Source organism: Podarcis erhardii (genome assembly GCF_964252035.2).
Source record: "Podarcis erhardii genome assembly, chromosome: 1".
Taxonomy (NCBI): Eukaryota; Metazoa; Chordata; class Lepidosauria; order Squamata; family Lacertidae; genus Podarcis; species Podarcis erhardii.
Window position 1 is genome coordinate 18,647,279 of NC_138497.1, and position 22,502 is coordinate 18,669,780.

The following is a 22,502-nucleotide window of genomic DNA, read 5'->3' on the forward strand; positions in this document are numbered from 1 at the left end:
TTGTAATCCTAATGGTAACCAGTGAGTCATTTAACATATCCACTTAGATATCGTACAGTAGCCGAAGTCATCCAAAAATTTGTGTGTGTTCTTACCTGGTTTGTGGCTCACGCTTTCTGCTTCTGAAATTTCTGGCACTTGAAAAAGAGGAAATGGTTCATTCATTTTGCTATTTGGTATAGCACAGGAGTGTTTTTGGCACACCAGAGGTTCAGTTTCCATATCCCTTCTGGGGATATACCCTTAAACTAGATTGCCAGTCAAATGTCGAGTTCCCCGCTAGTTTTTGTTCTTTGAGAAACATGAAATCTTTTTTCCCCCATGGCTTCAATTCCTTTTTCTTTTTAATATCATCAACTGGTCTTATGAAAAGGCTTGTTAAAACCAGTGCTTTCAATTAAAGCGTTTTAATTCAATAATAATTCAATTAAAGGTGTGTGTGTTTTATTGAGCATCCACACTGCTATTATTGGTGGTATTAGAATACAAAAACGTAAGTGGGAGCAATTATTTAAATGCTCGTTATGTGGAGAAAAAGCAGTAGAGGTAGCTATAGAGGAGGCAGATACATGTCTGCTCCTGAGTGTTAATACTAAACATGCCCTCTCTTTTAAATCTTGCAAGTTGCTATTTTCATGGATTTCTAAAGCTGCACTGAAGCACCATTAAACATACCTTATGTTTTTATTGCCTCTGTTGCAGCTTTTTAAAGTGAGCATGCAGTGTTTTGTGAAGGAGAGCTAAAGGAAGTTTTTTTGGGGGGATGCTCCCTCTAAGGGTGGCCCAGGGAGAAAATGGACAGAAACAGGATGGTACACTCCCTAATGGAACAATGCCTGTTACTAGCTGCCATTAGATTCTTCATATTGCTAATTTACATAAATTAGAATTAATTGTGCATGCAGTAATTGGAGGTTTTTAAAAAAATAAAAATAAAACTCTTAAGGACAGTGAAACCTACTAACTCCTTTGTCTATTATTTTCCCCTGTATTGTAACAGATGAAAATGGTTTAGGTAAAGTACAAGAATGTAGTTCATTCTTTATTAGAGCCATTTGTGTGCTGCCCTGTAACATAAAGTTACAAGATGGCTTGCAATAAGTAAGTATAACGTTAAATAAAATAAAAGGGGGGAAAAAACCTGAACAAATATACAAGAAAAGCAAAATGCACCGCAGCCCATAATTAAAACACAAGAGTTAAAGCTAGTGATATATAAAATACTTTGCGTGTTAATTCAACCTTTGGCCTCCAATGAAAGGCAAACATTATGTTATTAAGCAACTGGCTTTGCAGGTGCAAGCCTATGCATGGTTTTGCTCATGAGTAAGTTAGCGCTATTCAGTTTAGTAGGTGTATACTTACGGACTCATTGTTAAAACTGTGTTTATGGAAGACAATCTTACTCGGCTACGAGTGATCGCCAAAGAAGAAGATAGTTGCTCCTTATTGCAACATAAAAGCAAAAGCAAATCTCCCTTAAAGCATGATTTCCGGATTACAGTATTTTGCTTCATCTGGGTATAATACGTCTCACCCTGCTCCCAAGAAACATCTTTCTCACTATGCACTATAATTTGCAGAGAAGTGCAACTTTTAGTGAATCCCTGATTAGCTTTCAAGTGCTGATTTCTCTAAGCATGACAACAAGAAGTTTAAGCACAAAACAATCCCATACTGACATCGTTTCTTTGTGAGTGTGTCTTGCTCCCCCATGTTAGTGCATGGTCAATCCTCTGCTACCTGCAGACAGGCAGTGAGTATGCCCATTGGAAGGATATCCCCGCCCTAATCCATGGGTAGGCAAACTAAGGCCCAGGGGCCGGATCCAGCCCAATCACCTTCTAAATCTGGCCTGCAGACAGGCCGGGAATCAGCATATTTTTACATGAGTAGAATGTGCCCTTTTATTTAAAATGCATCTCTGGGTTATTTGTGGGGCCTGCCTAGTGTTTTTACATGAGTAGAATATGTGCTATTATTTAAAATGCATCTCTGGGTTATGTGTGGGGCATAGGAATTCGTTCATTTTTATTTTTATTTCAAAATATAGTCCGGTTCCCCACAAGGTCTGAGGGGCAGTGGACCGGCCCACTGCTGAAAAAGTTTGCTGACCCCTGCCCTAATCCCTCCCTCCAGGAGTAATGTTTTTTATTTTATTTTTATTTATTTATTAAATTTGTATACCACCCATCATTCGCAGATCTCAGGGCGGTGCACAACCTAAATTTACAATATAAAAACCACAAAAATACATAGTAAAAAATAAGAACAACAGCAAACCAATAATTCCCCCCCAACCCAACCCCCCACATTTAAAAGGGCATCGGATGTCAATCAGCTAAAGGCCTGGTTGAAGAGGAACATTTTCTCCTGGCACCTAAAGGTGTATAATGAAGGTGTCGGGCGAATCTCCCTAGGGAGAGCATTCCACAAATGGGGAGCCACTCTTCTTCCTTAAAGTCCTTTGAATCAAAAGCAATATAAACTATCAACATTAGCTACTGACTATATAAAAAGGGACTTGGCTGGGGAGAGGTTAAGTATGTCTAGGTCAGAGTAAACCCAGCAGTAACTGCTCAGTGAAAGAAAGAAAAAAGACTCAGCAGAAACTCTGGAGGATGGAATTTGTCCTAAGCTACTCTGGTGAGTGCCCAGTGCAAAAACTGTTTCAAACTCGGACAATGCCACAGTGAGAAACCATGCCTTGTGTGGGAGTACTAACTTCAGCTGCGCTTTTGCTTTGCTTTGTGCCCTATTTTTTTTCTTTAGAGCGCATTCACGTTTTGAACATAATGTCACCCATCACAGAGCAAGGGAGAGAACGATTATTTGTTTTCAGAATAAGTCTACCCTCAGAATAGGCAGGTGGGTTCAGCAAATGCACAGTCTATAATTACTCGCATAGGTTTAAGCTAAGGGATACTCAAAGAAAGGCTCTCGTTATTTAATTGGATTCGTTTGTTATAAGTCATTTGCTAGATGCTTGTTATGCACCGAAATAGAACTGGGTGGCAAAAGAGCCACAGGGGTGGCGTGGTCTACTGGTAGACCTAAAGGTGGGGGAATTGGTGGTCCCTGAGGGGATCCACCCCACTTGGGAACCCAGAGGCAAGAGGGGTGTATGGTGTGGTTGATGGCTGCACACCCCGGAAATGATCTCTTTCAGCTTCTGCCTTCTGGAAGAAGGTACAGGGTTATAAAGACTAGGACTAGCCACCTGCGAAACAGTTTCTATCCAAATTCGATTTTGGTTTTAAATGCAGTGTAAGGAGTCTCTATGGGACTGTATTGTATTTTAAAAATGGGGTATCAGAGTTTTTAGGGGGCTAAACAGGTTGGGATAGCTGGGATAGCAGGCTTGTTGGTTTTGAATGTCTGATGTAGATTTTTTCCCCCCAGTTTCGTTGTTCTGTATGGGACAATGACAATAAAGATTATCGTATCGTATATATGCAGCTTCCCAGCCAACCACTTGGGGGAATGGTAGCAGGGCTCTGGTTCCTGCTCAGAGGTGGTTGGGAGAAGGGTCTGCTCATGTTCTGCTTAATAAGCACCTGCTTGGCCACTCTAGGAAACAGATAGTCTCATCCAAGAGGGCTTTGCATATGGCTCTTAAGTGCGTCTACAAGTGGCTGATTAGGAATTAGAATAGCTAATCTACCCCCATGCTAATCTACCCCCATGCTGCCCCTTCTTGGAGACAAACTCGGTTCTCCAGCCACATTCTCCACCCACTATGACATCTAGAGGCCTTGTGAATTCAGGATCTCGAGAGAAGTAACCACTGTAGAGTCCTCGGTGAACCTTACATCACAACTCGTGCATTATTTAGTCCATTTAAATTAATCACTGTTTCAGACACAGTGTGTAATAACAATAATTTATTATTTGTACCCCGTCCACTCTGGGCGGCTTCTAACAAAGATTAAAAATACATCAAAATGTCACACATTAAAAACTTCCCTGAACAGGTGTCTTCTGAATGTCAGGTAGTTGTTTTTCTCTTTGACATGTGATGGGAGGGCATTCCACAGGGTGGGCGCCACTACCGAGAAGGCCCTGTGCCTGGTTCCCTGTAACTTGGCTTCTCGCAGCGAGGGAACCGCCAGAAGGCCCTCGGAGCTGGACCTCAGTGTCCGAGCAGAACGATGGGGGTAGAGACGCTCCTTCAGGTAATAGAGTTCTGTGGATGAGGAAGGGGGTAGAGAAGAGCCATTCAAGAATAGTCAGTCAAGGATAATGACACAAGTTTATTGTATAACTGCAAAAAAAAAAAAAAAAAGCTGTAAAAAGATAAGGCTGCATAGCAGTGCAACTGTAGTTCAGTATTCTGTAGATGTAATTTAGTCAGACACCACCACCCCAGAAGGACTGAGAGCATTGGACGTAACGCAAAGCAAAGAGGGCAAGGGGAGGAAGCCAGCGTGACTCAAGAGTCCCACTTTCACATCTTTGTACTGTAGCAAGTTAAAAGGAAAACTCGCCCATCTCTCCCATGGTGATAATGCTTGAAGTTGGCTGTTCCGTCAGGAGCTCAACCTTCCACTTCAGACTAACACAGGGACCACCCCATGTACTAAAAGCTCAGAATGTATTAGAAGTACATTTAGTTCCATGTACTAAGGAAATTCTGTAAGTGTGGATCCTTATATAACCAAAATGGCACCTTCCACACATAAGATGGAGGTATGAACAGGATTTGGGGGACCCCAAGATTTGCAAAATTATGAAAAACATCCCTAGGGAGGAAAAAATGCTGAGAGGGATGTGGAAGAGAAACCCCAAACTGCCCAGTGAGGACTTTATCTTTCCCCCCAGTAATGTGTAATATGCAAAGCCACATTGAGGACACTCACACCAAAGTAGGGTCCTCCCCCGCCAAGAATAGGCACTCTGCTTTATTAACTATAAGGATCACTTTATAGCACTATTTGACCGTTCCTGGGCATTTTTAAAATACTTAGCAAGTTTTAGCATATAAAAATGTTCGGAGTGGATCTTCAAAGACTTTTTGACATTGTTCTGTTCTTAAAAGTGAGCATCCACACTGCTCAGGGCAACTTTGAGGCAAGATAACCATGAAGTGATAATATGGAAATGAACATTTTATTTTTTTATTTTCTGTAAGTATGAAAAAAAAAATAAAGGAGAGTCTAGGGAGAGCCTTTGAGGGCTGTGAAACTGAAGCAGGGGAGGAAGAAGAAGAAAAAAAATAAGTAAATCTGTCAGAGCTGAGTAGCCTGCAGTCAGTTTTGCCATTGTGAACAGGGGGCTGCCGAACAGAAGAGTTTAGGGGCATGAAAGAGAAATGAAAGAAAAACAAAGGGAAGAGCTGCTACTGTTATGACCGATAACTTGTCATATCAGTATCTTGTGCCAGTAATACACACTAATAAGCTGGTTTTGAACGGGAATAAGGAAGCAGAAGTAAAATGCATTCATTCTTTCACTTGCATTTCACAGACGTGATTTTTTAAAAAAATGCAAATTATTACTATTATTATTATTACTATTTAAAAAAAAACCACCACCACAAAAAACCAAAGCTTCTCAGCTGTATGAAACAAATGCCAGTGGCTAGCCAGCTGCCATTTTAAGGCTATGTTTTTAATTTTATTTTTAAACCATCCATTAGACTGACCTTGGTCTTCAGCTCAGCCCACAACATACTGTTTTATCTATCTGCTTTTCCTGAGGTAAATCTCTTTCCTGAGGTAAACCTCTTTCCTGGCAAATACAGAAGGGGTGTGCGAGGAAGGGGGAACTCTGTTATTAGGCAAACCAGTTTCTGGGAACACAGAGAGAAAACAGATAAACAGAGAATTCACTCTGCGACTTTAAAGAAGGAAGACCCAGTCAGCTGTGGGAAATCAGTCAATTAATTAGTGTTTATAAAATGGAGGTAAAGGGTGCCAAACAGTCTTTAATGTGAAGCTATATGACCTTGTAAGATTCTGCTCTTTGGTTGCTATTAGATCACACTTTTTATTTTTATTTTTTAAAGGGTTTTATTAAAGTCCATTCAAGGGTGAGTTGAGGTAAAACATATTGTTAAAAAAAAGCTTTTGACAGAATATGCTATATATTTTAGCCTGCCTCAGTGATTTCTGTCACATTCTATACTACGTATAGTGTTGTTTAAGAAACATTAAAGGTCTAGACTTCTTTTTGTCACATTCATTCTTGAGAAAGAAAGAAAAAAAAATTAACTATTGGAAGTACTAATGGGAGCACTGACTGTTGAATAATCTTCAGAGCTGACATAAAACAACTTCTTCTGCCTGCCAAATGCCTCAGTTGCTAAGTTGATAGTAAAGGACATTTCTCTGTAGGATCATGGTCTATAAAATTGTTAGGGATTTCTGCTAGAATGCTTCTGTCTTTTTCTTATGGGGCAACATTTAGTGTTTGGAAGCAGCAGCAACCAAAGCCATACAGCAAATTGCCCTACAGCAAGATTTTGGGTTAGGGTTGGGTGAGAATGTCATATTTTCCCCATGAATCTTAAATCCCATCACTTAGAGCGGGGAAGCAAGTTTTTCCTAAAGTGTGACTAATGGCTCATTTACACTGGACTTGCTCTAAAGTCTATATTGCTCCAGCTTATAACTTACTTTATCTACTCTTAGGGACTAGTGTGCCCCAAGATCTGTGCATCCTATGGGGTTTGCCTAGCTTCTCTGTTGATTGACTGATGAATGTCTCTCTCCCTCTTTCCCAATACTTAGGCTTTGTCCCGACTAATTGTTTATGTACAATGTGCAGATACCATTAATGTTGGTGATTTCAATGGGACTCGGGGAAATCGTCCCCACATGCCGATATCTACATAATACTTGTTGCCTTCCAGCTCTTTGCAGAGAATACGCAAGGCATTCAAACAGCTCTAAGAGCCCTATCTCTGCCAATCGGAACTACTATGATTAGGGAGTAGGAATCCAGATTTGTGATCTCTGTGTTGGCTTGGGGCATGTCTGTAGGGCATTTTTTCCCTTAAACGGCATGAGATGTTGATTCAGGCATGCAAATGCCCTCATTCCCATTCATTCATGCTCTCTTATCATACCCAGGGCAAGCATCAGCGTGTTTGGCCATCTGCCCAGTGTCCATTGGGGCACATCTGTGGGGGGTTTTTTGCGCATGCTCTAACACAGCGGTTCTCAACCTGTAGGTCCCCAGATGTTATTGGACTACAACTCCCATCATCCCTAGCTAGCAATGCCAGAGCTCAGGGATGATGGGAGTTGTAATCCAACAACATCTGGGGACCCACAGGTTGAGAACCGCTGCTCTAACAGGACAGGGAGCCGCTGTCCCATCATGGCTTCTTCTTCTTCTTCTTCTTCTTCTTCTGCTTCTGCTTCTGCTTCTGCTTCTGCTTCTGCTTCTGCTTCTGCTTCTGCTATTGCCAAGGCCAAACAGGAAGGAATGGATACAGGGTGGTGGAGATTGCTATAGCGGATTGCCGCAACAAGAAGAAACCACTGCTTCTGCCAGTGCCAGTGCCAGTGCCAGTGCCAAAAGTGGGCTGCAAGTCATAAGCACGGTTGAAAAAGAGCCAGAAATAGGAGTGGCAGGTGACAGGTAACAAGCCCTTGTGGTGCCTTTGAAATGTCCTGCACAAAGTCTTCTGCTCCTTTTTGTTTCCATGCTGCTAGCAACCAACAGAGCATGGTAGCAGGAACCTTGACTTGCGATAAGAGAACAGTGGTAGTTTCAAAATAAAGGAAATTTGGACACGACATCCCCACCCCACTCTCCATATTGGGCAATTCCTACAGAATGGTACCATATTTAGAGGCATGTGTTTTACAGAATCCTTTTCCTGTTTCTCACTGAGCCAGTCCAGACCATCTGAAAGCAGTAGAGTTAATTGTTCTGGGCTGTAATAAGGGTCAGACTTTTGGTTTTTTTAAATAACAATTTTGTCAATATCCTTTGTGTGAGAATATATTCATTTTCCGGCAGAGCACCCAGAAATCAGCTGCCATAGTTTTCCTGTGTAAAACAGATAGCTCCTGTGAAAAAGCTGAATGTGACATTTTTAAAAATCTGGAATGTATCTATATCTAGGAATTTGCCAGGTTTTATGGAAGTGTTCCTATTTAAGGTGATGATAAAACGTTTTGCTTTGTGTATCCAGGGATGGATTTTTTATTTATTTTTTGATAGCGAAATAATTGAGTGCTGAGCTCTAACTTGCCCACACCTGCCTCTCTTTTTTTCCTTTTTTTTTTTACAGTTCTGAAGAAGGAATGTGTTTTTAAACGTTCATTCACTAGCTGAGAAGACAAAGCAACAGTAGATTAGGAAGACAAACAAGAGAGTCAAAAGTTCAAACTTTTTTTGGTATTAAATGACACGGTTTGAGTACTTCTGTATATAACCCAGTTCAAATATGGCTCCGGTGTCTGTTAACAACTACATCCAACTGTTATTATGGGTTTTCATAATTAGACAATTATTTATCTTCTGACGTGTTCAGGGCTTTCAATAAACACAGAAGCAGGATGGTTTCTTCGCAGGGTGCATTTTTTAAAAAAAGCTTAAATGGGATTCTAACACCACTGTTGTCGGTGAAAATAAGGCTGGATTAGAATATGGGAGATTGGCATTTGAAACCTACTTAGGGGTGTTCCTGGTAAAATCCCAGGCACATAAGGAACTGCCTTATATCAACTTGGCTCATTAGCCTCTCCTAGGTCACTAAATCAATTGGCAGTGGTTCACCAATGTTTTAGCAGGAGCCCTCAACTACCTAGAGATGCCAAAGATTGAATTTAGGGGCTTTGGACATGCAGAACATTTTCTAGAAAAATAGCACTGAAGAAGCATATTCGATTAAACAGAAGGGCACACATATTTAACCGATGAGCTTATGTTTGAGGGTAAACTTGATTGTTTTGAGGCTATTTTGGTTCTGGTGCGCTAACAGGGAATGAAATAGAAAATGCTAACACGTCTAACTAGGAATGGGTAGCTTCCGTTTACTAAGCTGTTAATTGTTCCTCATTCTTCAATATCACAAAAGGCATCTTCACTTAATTTTTGCATCCCCCCCCCCCGAAATTTCACCTCTCCTCTAAGGAGCTGTAGGATTTGTGATTTTCCTCCCACCCTTTAATCCTCCCAACAAACCTGTGAGCTTGGTTATGCCCAAAGTCACCCAGTCCGCTTCACAGTTGAGCAGAGATCTGAACGAATAATTTTTGAGCGAAGTAGGGACTCTTCTCCTGCAAGTGGAACAGACATGTCTTACCCCACCAGCAAGCCATAACTTTTTCGTTTGCTATACCGTAAACAGATTATGGATACGACGTAAACATGCATTTTCCTTTTTGTATTAGAAAACAGAAATAGAAACAGAAATGACACATTATAACTGGAAATATTTTTTGCTTAGAAGTTGTCGGTGTTATAATACTGATCTCTCTCTCTCTCTCTCTCTCTCTCTCTCTCTCTCTCTCTCTCTCTGTCTCTTTCTTTCCCTCTTTCCCTTCTATAGGTAAAGATGAGCCTTCAAGCTATATTTGCACAACATGCAAGCACCCTTTTAACAGCGCTTGGTTCTTGCTTCAGCATGCCCAGAACACACATGGATTCCGCATCTACCTGGAAACAAGCCCTTCAAACAGCTCCCTTACTCCACGCATCACCATCCCTCCTCCTCTGGGACCCGAGACTGTTGCACAGTCCCCGCTGATGAATTTCCTTGGTGACAACAACCCTTTTAGTCTCTTGCGAATGACAGGTCCCATCCTGCGTGATCACCCTGGCTTTGGCGAAGGCCGGCTCCCCAACACACCTCCCCTCTTCAGCCCGCCGCCTCGCCATCACCTGGATCCGCATCGCCTTAGTGCTGAAGAAATGGGGTTAGTTGCCCAGCATCCCAGTGCCTTTGACAGAGTCATGCGTTTAAACCCCATGGCAATTGAGTCGCCAGCGATGGATTTCTCCAGAAGGCTTCGAGAACTGGCAGGGAACAACTCCACCCCTCCACCAGTTTCTCCCAACCGCAACAACCCTATGCATCGCTTGTTGAATCCTTTCCAGCCAAGCCCTAAATCTCCTTTTTTGAGCACCCCGCCATTGCCGCCGATGCCCCCGAGCAGCACTACGCCTCCCCAGCCTCAGGCTAAGAGTAAGTCCTGTGAATTTTGCGGGAAAACGTTCAAGTTCCAGAGCAATCTCATCGTCCACCGGCGCAGCCACACAGGAGAGAAGCCCTACAAATGCCAGCTCTGCGACCATGCCTGTTCTCAAGCTAGCAAGCTAAAACGCCATATGAAAACGCATATGCACAAAGCTGGGTCCATGACAGGGAGGTCGGATGACGGATTGTCCGCCACAAGCTCCCCTGAGCCCGGCACAAGTGAGCTCACTGGGGAGGGACTAAAGTCTAGTGAGGCAGACTTCAGGAACGAGAGCGATCCTTCTCTAGGCCATGACAATGAAGAAGAGGAAGAGGAGGAGGAGGAGGAAGAGGAGCTAGAAAACGAAAGTAGGCCCGAGTCCAGCTTCAGCATGGACTCGGAGCTGAGCCGTAACCGAGAGAACGGTTCCAAATCGCTGCCAGATGAAAAATCCCTCGTCCTAGGGAAAGTGATAGAGAATGTTAGCCTTGGTACCATCCAGCAATACAGCGACATGTTGGCTGAGAAGCAGAAAAGGAGCGGCTTCATGAAGAGGTCCTCTGACCAGCGAGACCTCTGCCCCCGAGACCTTTGCCAGAGAGACACCGGTGACGAAGACTCGGTAGCTGGAGAACTTGACCGTACTGAGGAGGGGACAGTCAACGGGAGGAACTTTGGTCCCGGAGAGCCTTTCCCTGGCCTGTTCCCTCGCAAGCCCACCCCCATCACAAGCCCAAGTTTAAACAACTCCTCGAAAAGGATAAAGATAGAGAAAGATTTGGACTTGCCACCAGCAACAATAATACCTTCTGAAAATGTTTACTCGCAGTGGCTGGTGGGGTACGCAGCGTCGAGGCACTTCATGAAAGATCCATTTCTTGGGTTCACAGACTCCCGACAATCCCCCTTCGCCACCTCTTCTGAGCATTCCTCCGAGAACGGAAGCCTGCGTTTCTCCACCCCTCCAGGCGATATGCTGGACGGCGGTCTCTCAGGGCGCAGCGGGACGGCGAGCGGAGGCAGCACGCCCCACATCAGCGGACCTGGCCCCGGCCGACCCAGTTCCAAGGAAGGACGGCGGAGCGACACATGCGAGTACTGTGGCAAGGTCTTTAAGAACTGCAGTAACTTAACGGTGCATCGGCGGAGCCACACGGGAGAGCGGCCTTACAAATGTGAGCTCTGCAACTATGCATGCGCCCAGAGCAGTAAGCTGACGCGTCATATGAAAACACATGGCCAGATAGGGAAGGAGGTCTACCGCTGCGACATTTGTCAGATGCCCTTCAGTGTTTACAGCACCCTGGAGAAACACATGAAAAAGTGGCATGGCGAACACTTGCTGACAAATGATGTCAAAATTGAGCAGGCAGAAAGAAGCTAAGGCCCCCGCTGGGTTTAAAAAAAAAAATAAAAATCAGGGGTCTAGGTAACATTTAAATTGTACAGTTTTAACTATTGCCAACTGAGAAAAGCTGACCTAACTTGCCTCCATATACATAATTTAGCATAACTATGGCAGGTGCCAGAATTTGGCACTTAAATATAACCTGTGTCTACAAAGTTCTATTAAACCTGAGGATTGGTTAAGGCAGTAAAAATTGTGAAGCCTTTTAACTGTGCAATAATTTCTGTATTTATTGGGTTATTTTGTATTTTTTAATTTTTTTTTTGGCATGTGCAGGTATTTTTTTAAAAAAATACTTTCCCCTCCTGTTTTAGATTTCCTTTAAAATTTTGTTGAGTATCCCATTCTAATTTTCCCCACTAGTAACCTGAGATTATTTGCATTACAGGGGGAGATACATATCAATTTAAATTATAATTTTATAGGGCCGCTGCTTTGTTGAATCTTATGCTAAGCATGTTTAATTTCTTGTGAAGAAGCCAGCATTTTAAATAATAATTTTCTTCTCTCTCTTATTATTTTTTAGCCACCCCCATCCCCTGCTTTTCTTTGAGAAAGAAAGAAAAAGGAAATGATTTGAAAATTAGGAAATATAAAATAGAACCGCGGATAACAATCTTAAAAATTGTAGCACTTTCTTTTGGATTTGGGTCTAATATGTAGCACTGGTGATGCCACTAAAAATAGAGGCCTTTACTTTTTTTGTAAAAATATAAAATCCCAGACTTCCACAGTAGAAGTTATGAAAGCTAAAAAGAAATAGGCAAATTTGTTCCCACCCCCCTTAAAGGCAGCTATATTTATAAGAGCAATAGCAAGAGTTGTGCATTATTAATATGGAATTTGTTCCATTTACTAATGACTTACTTTCACCTTTCTGCCATCTTCTTTAACTTCATTACATAAAGGGAATGCAAGAGCCCTGACAGCTAGCAGCATGTGCAAATTTTAGAAAGCATGGAGAAAGAAAAGGAACCTTGCTTGTCGTCCCACCGCCCTCCCCGCCCCATGTCACTTGCTATTCTGGCCTTAAACTTTACGCACACAATAATTGAAATTATCACTTGACGACCTGAATACATGATAATGGCTGCAACGGACCGTTCTGTAGCCAATACACCAGTGCCCCTTTGGGGGACCGAGTTTGCAACCCTAACCCCATATTAGGTGGGAGTAAGCCCCACTGAACTCAGCAGGACCTACTTCTGTGTAGACACAGTTAGGACTGCACTCACTGCAAACGTGGTTTCGTACCAAACCTCAGTTTGTGTAGTAAGTGCACATGTGTGGGCATGTGTGTGAACGCAGGGACGTGCGCTTGCACATGCTATGGCTGTTTTGATTAGGACTGGTGAATCAAATTACGGTACCTGATGAATCACATGAAACCTGCATGATTCTTCATATGGCTAAAACAGTTGCTCTGAAGAAGAAAGCCCATGTTTTTTTTTTGGTGGTACATAGATGCATCACAGCGGGTGCCCATTAGAAGTGGTATTCCCTCCTCTGTATGCTTTGCATGCAAAAGGTTCCAGGTTCAATCCCTGGTGTCTCAAGAGAAGGCTTGTCTGAAGCCCTGGAGAGCTGTTGCCAGTCTTTATAGACCATGCTGAGCTCGAGGGACGACATTTTGTAATACGGGCAGCCTTTCCCCCCTTTTCTATTTAGAAGTGCTCTCCACTGCTTTTTTCCTGGTCGCAACCGTAGGAACACTTACCTGGGAGTAAGCCTCATTGAAGGCAGTGACTTATTTCTGAATTAGACCTGCACTGCGCATATATTTAAGGGGGGGGGTTAATCCAACCAATTCATTGATTAAAGGTTGACATATTGTCATATGATCAGTTTTCTCAGGGTGTATTATCTATCACATCAGGCAATTACCCGTCACATTAGGCAATTATACAACAATGGGAGATGTTAATCCTTGTTGACACACATTAAGCAGGGCACATAAACTTGCATAAGAACTTTCGCTGTGTGAACTTGAAAGAGCCCCAGTTTACTCCCAACAGCCTTTGGTAAGGAAGAGTAACAACATCTTAACCCTTGCGTCCTTCCTTGTCTCCCTTTGTTGGATGGGGACTGCTTAGCTAGCAAGCAAAATAATAAACTTTTAACAAGCTGACCCCTACGGAGAGTTCCGGCCATATTTTGTCTGTTGTAGCAAAACAACTAAGATTCTAATGTAAGATATATGTTTGGCTTCAAGGTGCTACAAGACTCAAGTTTCTACATCAACAGGATGTATAGAAACCCAGTTTAAAATAATGATGTCGGGTCCAAATTCCCACCACAAGGCGGGACCAGCCACACATAAGCCCATCCCAAGCAACCCATAAAATCCACACCCCAGTGCCCCATTAAGCAGTAAGTAAATGGAAGTGATTCTTGAAGAGCAGATAGCTCCAGATGACTCAGCTAAGTGAGCCAAGTTATATACTTCCCTAGGCTTGTTGGTCATTGGGACCTGATGGGAACTCCTTCCCTATTCCAGATACCAGGTATTTTAGCCCCCTGGGCTACAATCTTCCTGAAAACAGTTCCCAGCACCATGGCGACACCCGACTCCCAATACTTCTTTGAGCAACTCGTGGGTTTACATTACATTTACATTACTCATAGAATCATAGAATCATAGAGTTGGAAGAGACCACAAGGGCCATCGAGTCTAACCCCCTGCCAAGCAGGAAACACCATCAGAGCACTCCTGACATATGGTTGTCAAGCCTCTGCTTAAAGACCTCCAAAGAAGGAGACTCCACCACACACCTTGGCAGCAAATTCCACTGTCGAACAGCTCTTACTGTCAGGAAGTTCTTCCTAATGTTTAGGTGGAATCTTCTTTCTTGTAGTTTACTCATGTTCCATGTTATTATTTTACTATTTATTGAATTGATATACCACCCACAGGTCTCAGGGTGGTTCACAGAATAAAATCAGAATAGAAAACCACAAAGTACATAATCAAAATAAAAACAACAACAACCCAATAACCCCACCCCCATGATTGTAATATGGAGATAGAAATAAGAGGGCCGAACTTGCTGCCCCAATCATCATGTCCCCTGCTGGCTGAATCCCTTCTCCGCCATCTATAAACGGGAAATATCTTTAGACGTGAGCATATTCTACAAACCCAGTTTCACCTGATAATCTTGAGTTCTAAAACATGGGACAGTCGTGGCATGTGGTGCAGGATCCCCTGTAGAGACATTCCTGCCCCCCCCCCCGCCCCCAGCAGATGGGCATAGAGAGGCAGAGACCTAATGGGGATGTGAGATGGCCCCATTCTGTTCTCTCCCCACGGTCACAGCCATGTGGATGATAACTTCCGAATAGGGCTAATCTTTTACATGCATTTGTCTTTAAAATGGCAGCTGATTTAAAAATGAGAGTAGCTGTTCCCTAATTTTGACGCATCCGATATTAAAGAAATATTCAATATTCAAATACTATAACGCTCCCATGGTTGCCGTACTGTTTCTAAAGGCAAGCCCAGTGCAGACCACCAGCTACTTCCGGTGGTCCACCACTGGTGTTTGCCTCGGGTCTGAAGATGGCAATTCTCGTGCACCAGACCTCCTGGGTCAAGTTCGCTTGGTGAATCACCACTTGTACACTCTGTTTCACATTCAGTATATCACGCAGAGACAAATACACAAGGTTGCTCACCACAATTATGGAAATGCTTCTAAGGAATATCTGCACTTAAGACTGGGATCTGAATAACACACACACACACACACACACACTCCTGCATATTTGCGCACCCCATGACACCAATTTGTGCAATATTGTACAAATACGATTTGTTTACTTCACAGTGGTTTCCTTACGCAGTGGTTTCCTTCCTGGCTTTTGCCTAAGACTTTTGTATAAACTGTTCTCTCTAGCAAAAAGCAACAGTTATAGTTACAGCTGTTATTCAAGAGCCGAGTGCTAGCCTAGACTGCGAGGCATTTTGCCAGGGAAATGAAAATATTGTCTCTTATAATGCACAATTATGTTATTGTAAAGTAAATAGGCCAAATGCTCCCTTTTAGAATAGTGCCATTAAAGTAACGTGTAAGTATTGACGAGGCGTCTCTATAGTCAAGGTTTTGAGGGTTGCAACCTTTAAAAGGGTACTGAAATAAAAAGGTGTGTAAATTAAAAACTCTCTATATTTGGAAGTGCACAATTTGAGTTCCATAAAGCAGGTTGGTTTTGTTTCTGGTTTTGTTTGGGGTTTTTTTTAAAAAAAAACAACAACACCTCCATTATTTATTGAATTATAAAAACTAAATTAAAAGCCGTGACGTCCAATTTTTCTTTGGATAGGTTTTTGAGTAATTTAGCACTGGGGAAGGATCCATAATTGTAAACCAATTTGCCCACATTCTTAAACTCCAGTCACACACTGTACTTCGTTTAGGGTTACTGGATGTGCTTTGCTTATGCTAAATCTCATATTCCAGTATGTAATATCTCACATAGAACAGAAAATAAGGACCCTCACTGGGAACACTAAAAGCCCTTTGGAAGTTACTGAAGGTGCCAGATCAGTCCTATTTGAAGCTCTTGGCTCAGCCTTTTCATTCTGAACTTTCTTAAGGCAAATGATTAGATTAATTCCTTGATGGGGACAATGAGGTCAAGAGGAAGGCACCTATAGACCTACAGCTTGGTGCATTTGTTTGGTTGAAAGAGTAGGAACCCATTTAGGCAAAAATATTAAATAACCTGCTCTGCTCTGCTCTGCTCTTCTGTTTTTTAAAAATCATTTTCAAGTCTGGCTATCCCGGGAAGATAAACAGCTACCAGAGGAGACCCAGTCTCCTTTATGCCTTTTACCTCCTCACAAGTCAGATTTTGTATGTTGCCTTGACCGCAGAATCTAAGTTGCATTTTTCTTTACTTGGTGTTGTGTTGTTTGACAGGGCTGTGGAATAATGGGACACTTTGTGGGCTTTTGGCTTCCGTATGCATCTTTCTCATGTGAGCATTCCACCACATGTGTCCACAAGCCTCATAAACTTCCTTTTTCTTTTAATATCCCAGATCAGAATAGGTGCCCTCATCCAAATTGCCCATCTTTCTTTTGTGCATTGAGTAGACCATATATATATATCTCCCCATCCTACTTGACCTAGGGAGGTTTTCTAGGGTATAATTTGGATTCCCCTGATTTAGTCTGTCAAGACAGTGGACAATGTAAAAGTTACACATTTTGATTCTGTTGACCCGCACTTTAAAGCTTTTTGTTCGCATTCAAAACCAGCGGCTTCTGAACAAGAAATTACAACAGCTTTGTCTTTGCTTGGCCCAGAGGTGGGTGAAACTATTAAGGGGGACATCTGAGATTAAGTGTCAGTGTTGCTAAGCGTGGCATTCACAATACTGGCACTATAAAGAAAATAATAATAACTTATTGGACAGTTTTTCTACTGCCATTCAATTTGATGTGAGTGCCTTGAAAACTGATCTTCCTATTTGAGTCTCTTGAGACAAATGCAAACATTTTTGTGAAATGAAAAGACTTTTAAAAAAAACGGTAGAACAAGAAAAGTACGTTCTTTTAGGGTTAAAACAAAACAAAAGAGCCACATTTACTTAAAAAAAAAAATCTGGTTGAAGATAGTGGACATGAAAATGCCATAAGACCCAATCAAATGAAGATGTATATCCAGCACAACTTCGGACATCAATTTGCTGAATTGTTCTCAGCCTCTCTCTTTTTTTTCAGGACAACGCTGCTTAGGAAATGGAATGGAAATGATTTACTGCTGAATTAAAACTCAAATGACACAAATTGCAAGTTGTTATCATTGAATGAAAAAAAATTCAGGAACAACGGCTAATTTTTTTAAAAGTTAAATTTAGTGCACTCTGTCTTAAAATACGTTTACAGTATTGAATACATACAAGGGTAAAAAAAAATTGTGTGTATGTGTGTTTGAGCAATCTCTCTTCTTCTTTTTTTCAAAGTTTGCTTAATAGGTTATTAAAAATGCCATAATGGCCATGTGTATATTGTTTTCTTTTGGTGACGGGGTTTTAGTATATATTATATATATTAAAATTTCTTGATTACTGTAAAAGTGGACCAGTATTTGTAATAATGGAGAATGCCTGGGCATTTTACAAAACCAGAAAGAAAAAAAAAACTTTTCTCTTTTTTCCTTGAAAATGTTGCAGTAAAATTTAAATGGTGGGTCTATAAATTTGTTCTTGTCACTGTAACTGTAAAGTCTGAGTTTTAGTAATTTTTTTTTTCTGCCTTGGGTGTTGAATTTTTATTTCAAGAAAAAAATGTATAGAAACTTGTATTTGGGGATTAAAAGGTGACTGCTACACCATGTAGAAAAAGTATGTAGGAAAAAAGTGCTTAATATTGTTATTGCTTTGCAGATTAAAAAAAAAATCACATTTCTGACCTGTACCTATTTTTATCTCTCCCCCCCCTCCCCTGCCCCTATATCCCCCTCTTCTGGAATGGATATTGATATTGGTTAATTCATATAATGTAGGCACTTGCTGTATTTTTACTGGAACTTGTAATTTTTTAACTGTACGCTTGTCCTTTTAAAGGGATTTAATGTACTTTTTTGTTAGTGAATTTGGAAATAAAAATAAAAACAAACAAACAGGCTGCCATAATATATTTTTTTAATTTGGCAGGATAAAATAGTGCAAAAAATAAATAAATAATAATTGTATGTCAAGACCTTATTGTACAGAAGAAGGAAAAAAAATAAAAATAAAAGGGTTGTTTAACGACCTGTTGAGTAAAAGAAACAAAACAATTATTATTTTTAATTATGTGGTTTTTGGGATTCCTTTTTTTCTCTTTGGAAGGGGCGGGGTGTCAGGTTTTGTTTTGTTTATGAGTTGTTCTGTTCGCAATTTTAGTTGTGTGTATGTATATGTATTTTTTTTCCTGTCAGAAATGGCCTACAAAAAAAGAAAAGAAAAGAAAAAAAGGAAGAAGCACTGTTCATACAGGGCAGTTAATGACTTTGAAACTGCCTGGACCCCTTGTATCAAGGCCTTTCCAGGTAGAGTTGAACTAGGATGGATGGCTGTTGCCTGTTATTGTTAAATGAAACTCAGTTTTTGTGAAGATGTTTGACGTAACATTCCACAGATGCCCCCTGCTTTTTTTTAGAGTCGGAGAAGCGGCTTTTGCCTGCCACGCATAGACTTTCTGGCCCCAGTCCATAAAACTGCACAGTGTGTGTGCTTAAGGTACCCGGTGCTACTGGTTTTGACATCACTGGCACCTACGGTGGGATGAAGGGGCATGCTTGCAGTCAGGGTACTCACCATCACTGGATAGGCACTGTTAATCCTCACTGCACCAACTATCTGCCAGGGCAATGTGCATCTGGACTTTCGCCCAATTGGGGCCTGATCCCAGGGCCCTTGCCGGATCAGGGCACCCATCCATTACCACCTCTTCATAGCCTTCATCTGAAGCGGTTTGAAAAGAGGTAGGGGGAAGGAAGGGAGGCCAAACACTCTCTTGGTGCAACTGTGAATTGGGTCGGAGTGAAAAATTTGGCCTGGGCACATCCCACTTCTACCCCACCTTCCCTCTCCACGCCCCAATCCCTGTCAGAACAGGACCATGTACAGGCTTTGCCAGTCTGCTCTTTTGTCTGCTTTCGTTGCTGTTGACTCCTAATTGTACATTCCATAAATTTCTTAAATATCTGAAGGACTGGGATGAAATTCTGTGCCTTTAGGTTGACAAACACTCCTCACTAGGATTGCTTTGTTAAGTCCCAATAATTAGGATTATGCCATGAGTTGGGCGTTATTTTTTTAATCTTTATTTTGTTTCTGCTGTTTCAGTTTTTTAAAAAAATTAATTGGGGGGGGGGACGGGGCAAGGCACTGTGCTAGGGACTATTTTAAGGTAAGGGAGAGCAAATACGAGGAGCCATTAGCAGTGTGTGAAGAAATAGCAGTGGGGGGGGGGAAACACACGTGATTATGAAGTCACGGAGCCATCACAATGCCAAGGGCGTGTTGGGTTGTAGAACTGGCCTAGCCACTCCTCTTTCCAGCTCTTCAGAATTAGGGATAAGGTTACGCTAAGACCTTGTTGTGGAGGAACCTTCTATATGAACACCAGAGAACCTGGAAAAGCCATCTTCTTACAGAAATATTTCATAGTATCCTACAACACGCACACCCCTTCCCCTACTCTGGAGTACATCCTGGAGTATTATTCAGAGATATTTTTGGTGAAAACCAGGCATAGGGTATTTTATATATATATATATATCCCTAGGTGCCTTGCTTTCTCCGAAACTAAATCCACAGCGAAGTGAATTCAGATTTCATTTTGAAACTGTGAGCACGACACTTTTCCTCCTGGATGAACTCAGATTTAAACCACCAGCAGCTGTCTTATTATGTGTCTTGAATCGATGAGAAACCAACATATAAGCACAAACATTGTGTTTCGTGACCCCACCTCCTCCTCCTCCCTGCTTTTAAGAATCCCTGCTTCACAAGGCCATAAGCACAATATGGCCGATATGCCACGGGTATCTCTTCTGTCGTGATTATTTTTTACACTGCTAATATCAGCAACGTTAACAGTGTTAAGTAACAATTATCCCATGCAGCACACCCCTGCTCCGCTTAAAATCGATGCACAAAGAGCATTTCTGGAGCACGGCCCTCCTTTTTTTTAGAATGTGGATGTTCAAAATAGAGTCGTGCCCTTCAGCATTTCATCCTAGTCCTGATTAAATACAGTCCAAGGGGTTATTTTGTTTTTGTTTTTCACAGGCAAACTCATTTTATGGTGCTCTTTGTATTTTAGAACTGCAAAGCAAAGTAACGTTGATTTCAGTTGTTTGCATTTGTATCGGCAAGGCAAACTATTTTTATTACCTTTTTCTATTACTTATTGTATGAGCTTTCATTGTTTACTTGGAGGTTTTGTCTTTTACTACAAGTTTGGAACTATTTATTATTGCTTGGTATTTGTGCTCCATTAAAAAAAAAAGAAAGGAAAGAAAGAAAGATAGGAGCACTTTTTTTTATTATGGGTAAAATGTTGAGATGGCAGGAGGTCATTTCAATATCACTTAGTGAAATATTTATTGTTCCTTTTATTCTCTGTACTAGACTCCTGACCTCTCCCCCATCCCACCCCACTTGTCACATTGTTGAGTTCAGCATGTGTCTACCATTTCATTTGTACGCTCGTTCAAAACAACGTTTGTTCCAGTTTCAAGTTATAAAAAAATAATAATAAATTGGACATTTGACTTGATCTCCAAATATTGTCTTTACTGCTTATTTGAAATTGGAGCTAAGGTGGATGGCAAGTTTAGATTTTTGGTTTTTTTAAGGCACAGATTTGGGGGTGGAGAAACTTTGTCCTAAGGTGGCTAGACACATTATATTGTTCCAACAAGGATGCAGAAAGCCCCTTGTGTAAAATAAGCACATGACTCAAGGCTTTTCTATAGTTCAAAGAGCCAGCCTAGTTTTTGATGCAACACATTGAGCCCTGTTGTGGTGGACATTTTGTTCAGTCTCATTGCTTCCTAGCACATCTTGTTATCTGACCTTCAGTTACATCTGGTACAGTTATTAGCATGTACTTCTGGTACAGGGGAGCCTTCTGGCACAGAGGAGCCTTTACCACTGGGTATGTGGAGGGGGACAAAGTCAATTCAGTCTGCTTTTAAAGGCAAACTTACCAAAATTAAGTCTGGAACAAAGAAACTGAAATTGAAATATTCGGCCGTACCTACCACTAAACAACTGAAGCAGTAGTAAAGCACTCAGCATCGTGGAGGGAGTTCAGTAAGTTTTTAGAATAGTAAGCCCACAATTTACGTGCATTAAACTTGTGCACATTCAGCTTTCCGTGCTTGGCATAATTATTATTATTATTATTATTAAAAATACAGTTTAATTTCACAATACAATAAAAAATCAACCTAATCTAAACAAGAAATTTAAAAAGGAGATAGAAGCAGTGCTTTTTTCCCCTTAAAAAATGTTTAGGGGTACTCTCATTTTCCTACTCATATTGAAATACTGCCCCTCAATGTGGCCAAACTTAGATTCACAAAATGTTTAGGGGTATGCGTCCCCCTCAATGTGGCCAAACTTAGATTCACAAAATGTTTAGGGGTATGCGTCCCCCCAGAAAAAAGCACTGGTTAGAAGAATACAAATATCTTAACTCGTATCCCATACAGAAAAAGTGTACCCTCGCAGCTCTCACCTGGGAGCATCCCATTCTTCCCTCAGCCTCTCACCCTGGGATTTCTCCCCTTCCCTATCTCTCATGCAGGGTCCTTCATCTGGCTTGGCAAAAAAACATTAAAAAGGGGGCAGAGGTTCAGAAAAAAATTGGCAATTCTGCCCCACATTGCACCCAATGTGTTATGATTACATGCAATCTGCGGAATGTAACTCCAGCATAAGTTGCAAGTTTGCTGTACTTGGCATATACAGTGGTACCTCTGGTTGCGAACGGAATCCGTTCCAGAGGCCCTTTCGCAACATGAAAAGAGCACAACCTGTGCAGGTGCATGGCATGATTTGGCGCTTGTGCGCATGTGCAAGCGGCGAAACCTAGAAGTAACCCTTTCTGGTACTTCCGGGTCGCTGCAGGACGTTAACCTGAAAGAATGTAACGTGAAGCAAACGTAACATGAGGTATGACTGTACCTGTGTGCACTGTCCAAAGAAGGTTGAAGCTGTGGGTGCTTAAGGGCCAGAGAGGATGGCTGAGAAGGTCCCTAGACCCAAAAAAACTCGAAGACCATCAGGGGAAGAAATAGGAACACAGCATTTCATAATTTTGTGTAAAGAACTGGGAGCTGTTCATTCGTAGAAATAGCCCGGACACATTCTGGTATATGATTAATTGCTTGCTATGCTTGCTAAAATGCAGGGATTTGGGGAAGGGGTCAGCTTCCAACATTCAGCCCAGT

The 22,502-nt window shown here is 41.7% G+C and overlaps 1 protein-coding gene across 11 annotated transcripts in view; it reads left to right on the forward strand.

Annotated features, from left to right (window-relative positions):
• BCL11B (BCL11 transcription factor B) overlaps positions 1 to 20,829 on the forward strand; it is a 166,516-nt gene extending 145,687 nt beyond the window's left edge. For 10 of the 11 annotated variants that reach the window (XM_081859457.1, XM_081859456.1, XM_081859452.1 and 7 more), the window contains one exon: positions 9,509 to 12,356. In XM_081859457.1, coding sequence (XP_081715583.1) covers positions 9,509 to 11,520 — 2,012 coding nt within the window. In that variant the 3' untranslated portion in view covers positions 11,521 to 12,356. Of the gene's footprint in view, positions 1 to 9,508; positions 12,357 to 17,272 lie in introns of those variants that run through there. The other variant, XM_081859460.1, reaches the window with a different exon arrangement.
• Positions 20,830 to 22,502: the final 1,673 nt, after the last annotated feature.